The sequence below is a fragment of the Danio aesculapii genome, chromosome 4, assembly GCF_903798145.1.
Source record: "Danio aesculapii chromosome 4, fDanAes4.1, whole genome shotgun sequence".
Taxonomy (NCBI): domain Eukaryota; kingdom Metazoa; phylum Chordata; class Actinopteri; order Cypriniformes; family Danionidae; genus Danio; species Danio aesculapii.
The window spans coordinates 46,648,446-46,663,129 of record NC_079438.1 but is presented as its reverse complement, the minus strand read 5'-3'; the positions used below and the strand labels follow the sequence as shown (position 1 = coordinate 46,663,129).

The 14,684-nt window shown below is 34.6% G+C and overlaps 2 protein-coding genes across 3 annotated transcripts; both read right to left on the bottom strand.

Moving 5' to 3' along the window:
- Positions 1–3,821: 3,821 nt before the first annotated feature.
- mgst1.1 (microsomal glutathione S-transferase 1.1) lies at positions 3,822–7,253 on the bottom strand. Of its 2 annotated transcripts, XM_056455846.1 has the most exons (5): positions 7,058–7,253; positions 6,696–6,742; positions 6,215–6,351; positions 5,606–5,697; positions 3,822–5,533 (listed from the first exon to the last, which is right to left on the bottom strand). In XM_056455846.1, the coding sequence occupies exons 3-5, from the start codon at positions 6,338–6,340 to the stop codon at positions 5,287–5,289; spliced, it is 465 nt and encodes a 154-aa protein (XP_056311821.1). In that variant the 5' UTR covers positions 6,341–6,351; positions 6,696–6,742; positions 7,058–7,253; the 3' UTR covers positions 3,822–5,286. The 2 variants fall into 2 exon arrangements, with proteins under 2 accessions (XP_056311821.1, XP_056311823.1); XM_056455848.1 differs by lacking the exon at positions 6,696–6,742.
- Positions 7,254–8,412: 1,159 nt separating this feature from the next.
- On the bottom strand, positions 8,413–13,624 carry mgst1.2 (microsomal glutathione S-transferase 1.2). Its single transcript, XM_056455849.1, has 4 exons — positions 13,354–13,624; positions 11,484–11,613; positions 8,863–8,957; positions 8,413–8,784 (listed from the first exon to the last, which is right to left on the bottom strand). Exons 2-4 carry the CDS (start codon positions 11,598–11,600, stop codon positions 8,538–8,540), a joined length of 459 nt encoding a protein of 152 aa, XP_056311824.1. The 5' UTR covers positions 11,601–11,613; positions 13,354–13,624; the 3' UTR covers positions 8,413–8,537.
- Positions 13,625–14,684: the final 1,060 nt, after the last annotated feature.

Below are 14,684 nucleotides of genomic sequence, written 5' to 3'. Positions count from 1 at the left end.
ACTAGTACACTTAAATATGAAAATCCTGTCATTGTTTACTCGCCCTTTACGTGTTCCAAACCTGAGGCCTGTTCCATTAACCAAGCTTAGAGAAAAGCCAGGCTTATTTTGGTAGGTCAGTTTTATTAATGGTGGATTCTGTTTCATAAATCAAATTTACAACAGTTCACACTCTGGCAACTTTTGCTGAGAAACTAGCCTGGTCCAGGGCTGGTTAACTCTCAGGCTAAGTCTTAAGCTCAAGCTTAATCAAAGTAACGTTAACATTCGCCTGCCATAATTAGATGCCATTTTAATTTACTTAACAACTTAATAATGATTCTAACTTTATAGTCACTTAATAGTAAATATATATACACCAAACATCTTTTAGAATAGAATGATATATATATACAATTAAATTCAAACAAGTTATTGCAAACGAAACAAATGCAAACTACACCATTTTCAAAAGTTTCTGTTTTTTGTTTTGTTTATTAAAATTTTATTTAACATTATCCCCCAACTTATTAATTTAGTTGTACTAATATTTGGACAGTGATCTTTGGTTTATTTTTTATTAGATTAAATAACAAAATAGAATGATTTTCAGGTTTTCACGACAGTAACATGCACAAGCAGATATCTAGATTATTGAATTTAGATTATTGATTATTGCGTGGACATTTAATTTGGTTTTTGACTCTAATCCCTGCTTTTCTAAACGACTTTTATGAAACAGCCCCCTGTTTGAGTTTCTTTATTCTATTGAACACATTCATTCATTAATTCTCCTTCAGCTTGGTCCAGCTGCAACCCAGTACTGGGAAACATCCATACACACTAATTCACACACATGCACTACGACCAATTTAGTTTATTCAATTCACCTATAGTGTATGTCTGTGGACTTGTGGGGGAAAGCGGAGCACCAAGAGGAAACCCAAGCGAACACGGGGAGAACATCCATGCAGAAATGCCAACTGACTGACTTGCTGTGAGGCAAGAGTGCTAACCACTGAGCTACCGTGTCGCTTCTATTAAACACAAAAGAAGATATTTTGAAGAATATGGTATTGTTTGTTCCTACTAATCATTCTTTCTTTAAAATATCCTCTTTGGTGTTCAACAGAAGAAACACATACAGTGCCTATAGAAAAATCATCATACACTGTGAAAATCTATACCCTTACTCACATTATACCCTGCTTTCGAAAAACCTTCGGGATAAAGTTGTAGAAAGCCACATGTTTAGAGAAGGCTACGAAACATTCAAAGGCTGGAAAAGTTGTTTGGAATACGATTTGATTTGAGACTGCATGACAAATGAAGTAATAATTTCAGCGGGTATGATTATTTTCTATAGGCACTGTAAATGTTTTTAATATGAACACACTTAAAAATAGTGATTAAATGTGAATAATTTTGTGTGTGTGTGTGTGGACTACTTCTAGATTTAATGATGACTAAAACACTGACCTCGACCATTGGTTGGTGACCCACCATCTTCATGAACCACTACTAATGTATCAGTTGACACTAATTTGCCCATAAAAAACACCCTAGCAAATCATTTTGAGAAGTTGTGATTAATAATCATAGAACACACTGCTTAGAATTCCCCCAAAACAGGTTTATTCAGGTGGTTTATTCAATCTGGTTGAAGAATGACGGATGAATGCAGAACTTGGTTGCAATAAACACAAAAAATAAACAAATGAATTCTTTTTTAAGTTCTGTGTTCATCTCAACATCTCGTGTGCTTTTTCTAAGTGAATCATAGAGAGCTGCTGTGCTAATGAGACCAACCAACAGTCAAGGTCAGAATTTTTGTTAAAAAGAACATTAAAATGATATATTATCTAAAGAAACGTGGAATTTATGGCAGATGTTGGATAAAACCATTCTAGGACTCTTTTTTCAAAGCTTTACACTATTTACTGCTATTATACTGATGACCATGAGAAGATTTTTTTTAAGTTTCTCCTTTTGTGGCACAAAAATGAAGTGCACACGGCAATAGAACAACACCAGGGTGAGTAAATGATGAGTCCGTTTTTAATTGTGGTTGAATTATCCTTTTAATGTGGATGAATTCTTGCAAGCATGCTTCTAATAAGATTAGTTTAAAACATAACATTACACTTCAAGCACCTCTTGTAATATGACTTATCTTATGCTTACTTCTTACAAGTCCACCTTAATTTAATTCCCTTGTTCAATCATCCACTTCGAAAGTTGTCACTAGATTGTATGGGCGTTATCAGTGGTTATCAAGATATGATATGATAGATATGGGCCAGTAGGGGCCTTCTGTGCCCAGAGGGGGGACGGGGTGGGGTACGTCCCCCTCACTTTTAGACCATTTAGAAACAGGTGATTAATAATTATATGAAGGTAAACTTTTGAATCTCATTCAGCTGTCCCCCCAACACAATCTCACGGCAATTCGTAACTTTTTGATTTAGTGGCTAATTCGTATGAATTCGTACGATCTAATCCACCCCCCCCCCCCCCAACCCCAACGCTCCCACCCAAACTTTTACAATGCCCGCTACGCCCCTGTCTGCGCCTACTAATATGCTCAAAAGGCTGTTATCATCCATCCAGAAGACTCCAGATCCAGATCTGTTTTTACATTACTGTGACGGATGGGTTTAGGGTTGGGGTAGGAGTAGATGTTAATAAAATACATTTAATGGGAAATTTATTAAATATTATAAATATTTCTCATTAACTTCCGGCTGCAGCCATTTGTGATCTATAGCGGATTAACCATGTGGATGGATGATAACAGCCTGAGACTACTAGTAGGTGCAGAAGGCCCCTACTGGCCCATATCTATCAATAAGAACCACTGATAACGCCCATTCAATAGAGTGACAACATTCGAATCGGCTGATTCAATAATGCATTATACTTTTAAACCAAAATCCCACAATGACAAACAAACACAGATTTTAAGGGACACTTCACCCCGAAAATAAAACGTATTCAACACTCACACTCATGTGGTTCTAAACTATTATGAATGTCTTTTGAACACAAAACATAAAGTTGTGAAGAATGCTGGAGGAAAAACAGCCATTAGCATCTATAGTAGCGGCAAGATATGGAAGACAATGGCTGTTTTTCCACAACAATCTTCAGTATATCTTAATTTGTGTTCAACAGACAAAGAAACTCGAACAGGTTTGGAACAAGCGGAGGATGAGTAGAAAATGCGTTTTAGGTGAACTAGACATACTCCATTTTTCCCACTTAACTTCACCTTCCACTCATTAGGCTACGTCAAAATTGATGATTAGTTTTCTTCAGATGTGATTGTGTGCAGATAAGATCCTGAGTTTTTCCCAAATGATCACTATCACAAATCAGACTTAGTCTTCAACAAGATAACTTTTTATACATCTATTTAAGACTCACGAAAATGCATTATAATGAATCTAAAAGGCTAATTATGTGCCATAGATTAGATTGTTCATAGCTGTATGGAATGTGTTTACAGGCTATTCATAACATATTAAGGTAGAGTGAAGCATGAATAAGCAAGTTAAGCAATGCTATTTTTACCAAACATCTGCTAACATTGATCAGCATTAGCATTGTGTGTGGCTATATAAAACAGCTCACTTCATCTTTTGAAGCAGAACACAATCACACAGATAAATGAGTGTTTGTGCCTGCATACCAAGGGTGGATAAGAAAACACAAAGACATGTGCATTACACAAACATGAACGTAACATTAGTTACTATACTTGGGCTTTCAAATAGCTCCCTCTAGTGGACAAAACATGAATTGGTTTCTTGCACACTTTACAAACAATTGTAGAACGAGTCTGTTTTCCATGATTTATTTAATGCATTAATATACGTTGTAAAACCTGCTTACAAGGAGTATTAAAATGCTAAAATGTTAACTTGGTAAGTCTTTGCAACTGGTGTAAATGGTCAAATCTATGCATGAACTTCAAAATCCCAGATTAAAGCACACCATCTGAAAATGTTGCTCAAAGTCTGATTAATGAGTAACAAAAAACCAAATGTCTGTTCAATGTACAATGTATACTACTGTTCAAACTTCAGACTCTTCTTCAAATGTGTGCCAGATGTTAAAGATCACAATAATTATTACCATCAGTGTTGTAGTTTTTATTGAAACTTTCCAAAAGAGCGTCTTGCAATGATTTCATAGAAGAACATTTGATTCCCTTAAGAACCTTTTAGTGAACATTTCTGATAAGAACCGTTATTTTTATTAACGATCTAAAGATCCACTTTAAAGAATCTTTTGTGGATGGAAAATGTTGCAAGGATATTAATAGTTCTGTAAAGGAATAGTTCACCCATCATTTACTCACTCGTTGCTTGTTTCAATCCTTTATGGGTTCGAAGCAAAAGTAGATATTCTGAAGAAAGCTGGAAACCTGTAACCATTTATAATAAGCATTTGTTTTTCCTACTATGGAAGTCAGTGGTTTCCAACATTCTTCAAAATATTTTCTTCAATGTTTAACAGAATAATGAAACTCATAAATGTTTTGGAACTACTTGAGAGGGAGGAATTTTCATCTGTAGGAGAACTATTCCTTTAAGGAACCACCAATGCCTATAAAAAAATCATTTATAGTGTGTATAAAGTGCATACATGGGAACATGGCACTAAAAGCCAATAGAAAACACACTCAAATCTTCATTCAAGCAAGACTGCTAAAAGCACGTATACTAACACAAAATGTTATGTAGTTGAAGTCAGAATTATTAGCCCCCTTTGATTTCTTTTTTTTTTTCTTTTTTTTAAATATTTCCCAAATTATGCTTAAGAGAGCAGGGAAATTTTCACAGTATGTCTGATAATATTTTTTCTTCTATAGAAAGTCTTATTTGTTTTATTTCGGCTAGAATAAAAGCGGTTTTTAATTTTTTAAAAACATTTTAAGGTCAAAATTATTAACCCCTTTAAGCTATATATTTTTTTTATAGTCTACAGCACAAACCATTGTTATACAATACCTTGCCCATTTACTCTATCCTGCCTAGTTAACTTAATTAACCTAGTTAAGCTTTTAAATGTCACTTTAAGCTGTTTAGAAGTGGCTTGAAAAAATATCTAGTCAAATATTATTTACTGTCATCATGACAAAGATAAAATAAATCAGTTATTAGAAATGAGTTATTAAAACTATTATGTTTAAAAATGTGCTCAACAAAATCTTCTCTGTTAAACAGAAATTGGGGGGAAAAAATAAATTAACGGGGAGCTAGTAATTCTGACTTCAACTGTATTTGAAGCGAGTGTTCTTCATTAGAGAAAAAGAGCTGTAGTGAGCACCCTGTATGCCATAGATAAAGTTGTAAGCAGCCCTACGCCAAAGGCTAGACCTCTGGTAGGTTGTGGAAGAGCCATTGTGTATGCGACTGTATGGATGAATCGGGACGCTACAAACACCCGGAAGTGCAAAAGAGCAGTGGAAAGAACCGGCCCCGTCAGTGCATACAGAAGACCGATCAACACGAAAGGAACGATGCTTTCCAGGTCATTCAGATGGCATCTGGGATTCAAGAACAAAAACATCAGGAAGAGATCACCCAGTGATTGTGTTGTAAAACCAATATATGTTTACCGTCGCACTCTTTCCACATCCGGATCAATCCTAACCAGTTTCTTCTTGTCTTCCCCCTTTGCCATGGCTGTGTCCTCTAAGTTGGAGAAGGCCTGAAGAAAAAAAAGGCATTATTAAAGGGATAGTTCACCCAAAACTGTAAATACTGCTAACATTAACTCATCCTCCACTTGTTTAGAATTAGTTTGAGTTTCTGAACAATGAGCATCGGATACTGAAAAATGTTGAAGAAAGAAACAGCTATTGGCTTCAATAGTATTTTCTGTTCCTATTGTGTACATACTAAACTTTTTTTTTTTACAACATTCTTCAAAATATCTTCTTTTGTGTTCAACAGTACAAAAAACATCATAAAAGATTTGGAAATTTTCCTTTTTTATGGTGCTGTTTACATCTGGTATAAAGGTGTTTTGGTAGATCAAATCACAAGTATTTGACATCTGTTTTGTCCACTTTTCTGAACTTTTTTTGGGCTTTATCTGACCATTTAATCTAATATGTCTACCTTGTGCCTCAATATCAGGTTTAAATGTGCAGAAGCAGTTCAAAAGTTCACAAATTCTGAAATACGCAAGTCATATCAATGAATTGAGCACAAAAATCGTGTACCTGTTTTGACACTCGCATGTAACCGGTCATGAGGCTCATAAACATCATTTTGAGGATGACTATGGTTGCGTATGTGGAGAAGGCCAGAAAGACCTCACTGTCAATCATGTGCACAACTTCTACCATCTTAGTTCAAACTGCAAATACACACCAAACAAACGAATTACACAAACAGTATTCATTTGCATTGCTTTTGAAGCAGAAAATCGCATGAGCCAGTCTCGCAAATGCAGAATTTTATACTGGCTAATACAGATCTTGCTTAACTTCTTGTATTCTCTTAAGAAACATAGCCAATTTCTACCAGTCAAAAAGACTTGGTAACTATAGGCTACAAAGTTTCAGAAAAGCAGCCAGTTTAAACAGGATTTTTCTGCATCTTTTCAATCACAAAGCCCAAGCTTTAAGATAAAAATCGTGTGGTAGCCTGTTAGTATTGTTTACGTTACCAGAATTGGACAAACAGACATAGAAATCATACCGTTATACTTTATTAACAGCATATAGCTCCGCTTCTGTCCTATAGTTCTGTAAGAGAAACAAACAATTCGCTTGTTTTCTGCTTTTTCACGTCGCAAAATGTAATCATTTAACATTACTGGCGTTTAATATTGTCTCTTCAGTCTAGTTTTTTAGCACTCATTCGTCGATGTTTATGCAACTTTAATGGAAACAATAGCGTAAAACTAGGACGCCAGAGGCGGTCTCTCCGGAGTTTCAAAAATGTGCAAAGATGCCTGTTTAAAAACTTGAATATTGACAAAAAGAATAAAGAAAAGTGCACGAGCGAGAAGACAGGGAGAAGCATAAGCTGAAATATAAGCGTTTTGGTGCATTTCTCACCTTTTTGTCTCCACTCTGCTTTGCTTTCACAGCTTTTCACTCCTGAACTAACGTGTGAAGGTGGGCGTGTCAAGTAACCTACATAACTATATCTAATAATAATAATGACACTCTGGCTAACTGTTATTGCTGTACTAATGTTTGTTTTGCACAATGCATGTATTGCACGGAGCCCCTGAAGCGCTTTACTGTAGTGTCAACAGCAGAAAAGGTAACGCGAGAGTTTGATTTCCAAGAAAAGCTCGATCTAAAAATAAATAAACAGATTGCATGTTATTAATTACACGTAATTTGATTGTTTACTAAAACATTTAACCATATAAATAAAATGAATGAACATATTGATGGAAGACACAACACAAAACGGATTAAGACAATTCAAAAATACAATAATTATTAAAATTATTTATTATTTATTAATAATTATGCAAAAACGCTTTCTTTGAGTCATTTCAGAGATTTACTGTATGGATGCAGTCGCCCAAGCTCATGGGAGTCATACACAATATTAATTCTTTTTCCACTGCACTATGACTTTATATTCTATACTGAACATTATAGCTGTTAAGTGACAATACTTTTGTCTAAGCAAAGTCAGACCTTACTGTCCTAATTAAATAATTCAAAATAAAGGCATGATCATATTTTATTTTGGTGAAATAATCGTAATCTAGAGGCCTTCGCCTTTCATGTAAGCAACTTCTGATACCAAATGATCAACTGGAAGTCAAGTTATTATTTGGTGTTCCTAAGACTTGGATAGGCAACAAGAGATTTGTCAGGTAGTGTACAAAAATCGATTTGGATACCTTTATCATTTTAGGATAGGGGCACAAGGATTTTCAAATATTTATATTAATGGGTGTCTAAAAGACTGAAAACCCCTGGACTGACACACATAGTGTTCTTTTGTGACAATAGTAATGACATTGTGCCATATTACAGTCTATTTAACAGAATGCAATTTCATTTAAGATATGAAACAGCTTACGAAACAGCAAGAAATGTGCTGCATTATCATAAATAAACTTTGACTTGATTTTGTAATCAGTCTCCCAATCTGTTTTGCGCACCCCTAGGAAAAAGCTAATAAGGCTACGATAGATGTTGCTAAATATTCAGTAAATTACTAAATTATGCAACAAAAAGATCCCGTTCAAGTTTTACTAAAAGGCAGGTCTGAGCACATGGAATACATCCTAAAAAAATACAGATAGCAAAATCAGTGTAATGCCGAGTCATGGTGACAATGACCTGTTAACTGATAACAAACATTTGATAGAAGAAACTGACATTACAACAGCAGCTTCTACCAAATACCTGTATAATAATTGAAAAAGCATCAAAAATGCAGATGAATGTTGACAGATTTTATTATCAATTGCATACACTACAGTGAAATAAGAAAGTATAAAGCCAATAAAAAACATACAAAACTGGCCTCTACCATTCTGCCTCATACTGCAATGCAATGGCATCTTTACAGATAGAGAGCTGTAGTGAGCACCCTGTAGGCCATGGAGAAGGTTGTGATCATTCCCACCACCCAGGACAGACCCCTGCTGGGCTGAGGAAGAGCCAGCACGTATGATACGGTGTGGATGAAACGAGAGCCTACAAACACCCGGAAGTGCAGCAGAGCAGTGGAGAGATCTGGACCGGTCAGTGCATACAGAAGCCCGATCACCACAAAGGGAATGATGTTCTCCAGGTCATTCAGATGGCACCTGTGGATCAATAGTGAAAGTCACTTTCAGAAGGTTTCCAACAGGTTAAAAGAGGATTCATTGGTGATTTGGCATTACCTTCGGACACGCTCTACATCAGGATTGGTCTGAAGCATCTTCTTTCGCGCCTCTGGACTTTTGCTCATTGCAGTGTCCTCCCAGTTTGAAAAGGCCTGAATTATGAACAGAATTAGCCCTCCGGTGATTTTATTTTCAAATATTTCCCAAATTATGTTCGAGCAAGGAATTTTTCACAGTATTTCTTATATATTTTTTTCTTCTGGAAAAAGTCTTATTTGTTTTATTTAGCTAGAATAAAAGCAGTTTTTAATTTTTTATAAACCATTTTAAGGTCAAAATTATTAGCCACTTTAAGTTATATTTTTTTCGATCGTCTACAGAACAAACCACTGTTATACAATAACTTGCCTAATTACCCTAACTTGCCTAATTTACCTAGTTAAGCCTTTAAATGTCACTTTAAGCTGAATACTAGAATCCTGAAAAATATCTAGTCAAATATGATTTACTGTCATCATGGCAAAAATAAAATAAATCAGTTATTAGAAATGAGTTATTAAAACTATTATGTTTAGAAATGTGTCGAAAAAATCTTCTTTCTGTTAAACATAAATTGGGGAAAACCAAATATACAGGGGGGCTAATAATTCAGGAGGGCTAATATTTCTGACTTCAATTGTGTATAACAATCCGTCAAACTAACATCAGAGGAGGAGGACTGCCATTCCAAAGCAGAAGCAAATGGTTTGATTTTGATTAAAGACTAGCAAAGTCTTTTCTTTTTTATTATTGTAGACTAACTTTGTTATATTTTCACTTTAAGACTAACAACGTGTGTTAGTAAAATACACATTTAAAGTCTTTAAAGTCACATTGCATTGATTTAAGTTGAGTCGACTCATAAAAGCAGCAGCAAGTTGTCTTACAATTTTAAGCTAAGTTTTTTGTTTGTTTGTTTTTTACATTGCAAGTCAGAATGAACATACAAAATTACAAAGCACATGGCAGTGCTGTTGCTGTTCAGTTTCGCAACACTTCTTCAGAAAAGTTTACATTTACATCACCAATTTTACATCATTTACACACACTTCCCTACAGGTACTACTAACTAAAAGTTGACAGTGTCAACGACTGGCCTGGCATATGTAAAACTGCATTTTTTGGAAAAAAAAGGTTTGTGCTGTTTGTTTAAGCTACTTTTTTTTAAAATGAGCTGAATCTACACAATTTTTGAGTTTTTTTGGGACAACTTAATTGTTTCATGTTCAATCTACTTAAGGTTGTGAAAAACAATTAAAGCCCTCGTGAACGGGAATCTGCGATTGTTATTCTTCCGTATTGTGACTCAGTTCCTAGAGAAACTGAATTTTAAATGAGCAAACAGTGGGCGAGGCTTGTTTTTTTTACTGTGGGCTGAATGGACGTACTAAAGTAGGCATTTCATTCAAGAAAGATCAGGAAAGGGGTTTTAGAAGAGTTATTACAACCTAACAGACTCCTCCTGCTCACCATTTCTGTTTGTTGTCAAAGCTGACAGTTGGAGCAGCGTTAGCCATGCCCATTACCTCAAAATTACGTAATCTGATAAATTGAAAACAAACAGGAAGTGCATTTTCAGATTTCGATTAAAGATTAGAGGGGAAACTATTTTTTTTTCTAATGACATGCACAGATTAATTATTCACCACACAATAGCATTGTGAGCTAACAAAATCATTTGGTTAGTTTTGATTTCTTGGGGACTTTAAGTTAACTTAATCGATTTGTGTTGGGACAACGTGAAGGAATTGTGTGGAACCTAATATTATTAAAGTGTAAAATGTCAGTTTTTTTATGTTGTGTATGAATGAAATATCTGAAAAATGCGAGGGGAAAATATGCAGGTTTTGAAAAATGCAGTTTTTGCCTACATCTCTGACATGTAAACAGCCTAAAACTTTGGCATCTTAAATTGTAGGTTTGGAAGCAACAAAAATGTATAAAGTTTACAGTGTTGGCTCTGTGGCTGAACTGATAGCTTCTGCTCTGTGTTTATGATATTTTATAGTATCATATTGTTTTCTATGTAAATTACATGAGCTTATTACAATTAAAGTTAGATTACAATTATATAGAGTACACACACCGCCTCCTTTGAATCAAGTGGACAAAAGAGATTAGACTAGACACCATTGTAAACAGGAATGCATCTCCATTTACTTGTGATCAAATTGACCGAAATAAATCTAACTGTAAATGGTTACAAGTGTAAACAGCTGCCGAAGAGCAACATTATAAAACACTGGCCTTGATGACCACAATTAATATACATCAACTACACTTATTTTAGTCTTAACTTTTGTAAACAGCATCATAAAGTATTAGTTTTGTTACTGAAAATACGACATATTTCATCAACGCCAGAATGGATGTTTATTATTATTACTATCATTATAATACAGGCCAAAAAGGCAAATCTGGCTTTTTTACAGTATTGCAGTAAATTGCACCAGATGCTCCTAATGTGACTGGAGGAGTGCCATTTCCAAAATGGGAGCACTGGAAATAATGACCGGTTATAAAAGATGAGCTCTACATCAGGCACTTAGAGTCTTGCGTTGGTTTTTATGGTCAAGTTAATTTCAACATCATGTGGAACTAATCTTATTTAGTCACCGAATTGTATAAACCAACTGCACCTTTCTGGTCATCCTGAAGTATCCGGTCAGAGGAGCCATGAACATCATTTTGAGGACGACGATAGTGGCATACGTGCAGAAGGCCAGGAATACATCACTGTTCATCAAATCGGCCATTTTGACAAATTTCCTACAAAGGATAATGTAAAATAGAACAAAGGCAAAATTGAGCAATAAAATAAAGGTTATTGAAGTCAATGTTTACAGGTTTCCAACATTCTTCAAAATATCTTCTTTTGTGCTTAACAGAAAAATCTAGTATGGAAGAATTATTCATTCGTTCATTTTCATTCAGCTTATTCCCTTATTTATGAGGGGTCACCACAGTGGAATGAACCACAAACTATTCCGGCTTATGTTTTACACAGCGAATTCCAGCCGCAACCCAGAACTGGGAAACATGAAACAATTAAATTTGTACATTTTTAGGTGAAATATCCATTCAATATTGTATCCATACATAAAAATCCAAGCTTTACAAAAAAATTAAGACAAGGCTCAAGCTAATCAAGCTAATTCATGCTAAAATTTGTGATTCTGGCTTTTCAAAGAGTTTTTTCAGTATAGAAAGAAATAAAAACATTAAAAATACACTTCTGACAGTTTTAGTGCATATTATCAATTTGTGTCTGTTTATTTAAATAACAATACATCTTTTTTGTTTTCTCAAAATGAGTTTTCTTTTCTAATGCACTGAAATGATAGCTAATCAATTACCCAAACTACATGGTTATTTTTAGAATAATAATAAAACCATGGCGGTTCATTCCACTGTGGCGACCCCTCGTAAAAAAGGGACTAAGCTGAAGAAAATGAATAATATAACCATTGTTATTTTTGTAGGGAGATATGTTGCATTTCAAATGTCTAATTTTAAGCTACATAAAACTACAAGACCATATATATATATATATATATATTGTTTCCAGGGTTTGAATATAACAACCCCTGATAATGCAGCACATTCTTTTCTGTTTGGTAAGCTGTTTCATATCTTAAGCAAACAATTGTCCCATCCCCCCAAAAAACACTGTCATTCCAGGGGTTGTCACTCCCTTTATTTACTTATTTGATCAAATTCTATATGCTCTTTTTTCATTATATATATAATGGAATGACACAGTGTTTTTTGGGGGTTGGGGGGGGGATTGTTTGCTTAAGATATGAAACAGAAAAGAATGTGCTGCATTATCATAAAGAAACTTTGACTTGATTTTGTAATCCCAATCTGTTCTGTGCACCCTCAAAAAAGCCAATAAGACTATGATAGATGTTGCTAAATGTTCAGTACTAAATCATATAACAAAAAGATCCCATTCAAGTTTTACAGAAGGTCAGGTTTGAGCACTTGGAATGCCTGCTAAATAATAGATAGCAACTTCAGTTTAACGCCACGTCATGGTGACAATGACCAATTCCAAAATTACATGGTTATAATTTTACAATAATAATAAAACCAATGTTTTAATGGGGATATGTGTTGCAAAACTCCTATTTTAACTCAAATTTTAACGCTATAAAACTACAAGATCGTCTTTTATTTATTTATTATTTATTGCTCGTTATATTCAAACCAAGTCGACAATTTTGTATATATAACTCGCATGATCTTATTATTAACTTATCTACGCTGCAAGTGAGCCTAATTACTACTATTACACAACGCGTGGGTATGTTAATTTATAATCAGGTGTAAATTCTGTCGCGTCGCGTCGCTTGCGTGGAGTTTTGAACCAATGTTTATAAATTCTTTATATTGTTATCACGTCCCCATATCATAATCAAACGCCTTTATTAAGCTACAATATTAAACTAAACAAAAAGTAAACTATAAAAACGAAACTAAAGTGAATAGTTGAACAATGCTTACCTGGCAGACGATTCTAGTGAATGACAAGTGCTTGTCAGAAGTCTGTGAACTCTCTCAGTTGTGGCGCAAGTTTGTATAAAGGACAGCCTACTTGAAGCAGAGCCAGTACGTTGCTCTTTTCTGGCGCAGATAATGTTTTATTGTCTTACAGTTAACAGTTTAATACTTTCGGATCAGCGAGTAATCCTAGATTATTTTGATCTGTATAATAGATCAGCCAAGATAAACACTACTGCCAAATCTTTCTACAATGCACACCGTAAGTGTAGGTTTAAGCTCATACTGTACTTGCATTCTTTGACTTCCTAAACCTGTTTGTCATGTTGTGTAACAGTGGAGGAGGGAGGGGAAAATGTGCAAAAAATGTTTTGAGTTCAACCCTCTGTTCTTTCTGGAAAACCAGTTTCATGTGTTTTTCATGTGAAAGGTGCAGTTGGTTTAAAAAAATTAAAAAAAAGAAAAGAAAAAATTCAAAGGGGTGCTAATAATTCTGACTTCAACTGTAGTTCAAAACAGACCTATCACACAAACAATGAGAAGGTTATGGGTTCCAATATCATGAGAAGTTGTACGAATTTGTATGAGATGATAATTTTACAAACAATTATAAACGACTTGATGAAAAGAAACTACAAAAAAAAACAAGTAACGCACTGACTTTAAAAGTGATCATTTAAAATAGTAAGGTTTTTTTTACTATGTTTTAACTCAATCTCTTAAAAAGTTCAAATTTAGGCAGAATAGTTTTTTTTCATTACAAAACTTTACATTTTAAAACATACCAAGTCTTTTTTTAATTTACAACTTTGAGACATATATTTTTTTTACAGTGTAGAGTATGATGCCAGCAAGAAGGACACATATTCCAACCCAATTTCAATATAAACTGATTTTTTTAAATAGAAAAACGTACTCAAAACATACTCCAAAGACTAAGACAGTCTGTAATTTTTCTTTTCTAAGTTGGCGGTTCATTCCGCTGTAGCGCCCCAAATTAATAAAGGAACTAAGCCGAAAAGAAAACGAATGAATGAATGAATAAAAATAGTTCATTTTTACCATTAGAGGCTAAATACATTCACGTACTGTTGCCACAAAACTGTGTTTAAACCACTTATAAATGGGATTTATTCCATAAAAGGTCCCACCATAAAACCCCAAAGACTATAGAATACAAAAGATGTGGCACGCGTACAGTTTTGCATGGGGAAAAGTGTAACGATCAACATGTCGAATGAAGCCCCGCCTACTATTACAATCATCTATCGCTATAGACTGACATTTCTCCAGGTTTGGTGGTCAACAAACACTGGAATCTCAGCGAATACTTG

Excerpts from the sequence above, each read along its gene's own strand:
- mgst1.1 (XM_056455846.1), bottom strand. The coding sequence starts at position 6,340 with ATGGTAGAAGTTGTGCACATGATTGACAGTGAGGTCTTTCTGGCCTTC. Across the intron at positions 5,698-6,214 it reads ACATGCGAGTGTCAAAACAG|GCCTTCTCCAACTTAGAGGA; the intron begins GTACACGATTTT and ends TTTTTTCTTCAG. Across the intron at positions 5,534-5,605 it reads GATGTGGAAAGAGTGCGACG|ATGCCATCTGAATGACCTGG; the intron begins GTAAACATATAT and ends CTTGAATCCCAG.
- mgst1.2 (XM_056455849.1), bottom strand. The coding sequence starts at position 11,600 with ATGGCCGATTTGATGAACAGTGATGTATTCCTGGCCTTCTGCACGTAT. Across the intron at positions 8,958-11,483 it reads ACTTCAGGATGACCAGAAAG|GCCTTTTCAAACTGGGAGGA; the intron begins GTGCAGTTGGTT and ends TTCATAATTCAG. Across the intron at positions 8,785-8,862 it reads GATGTAGAGCGTGTCCGAAG|GTGCCATCTGAATGACCTGG; the intron begins GTAATGCCAAAT and ends ATTGATCCACAG.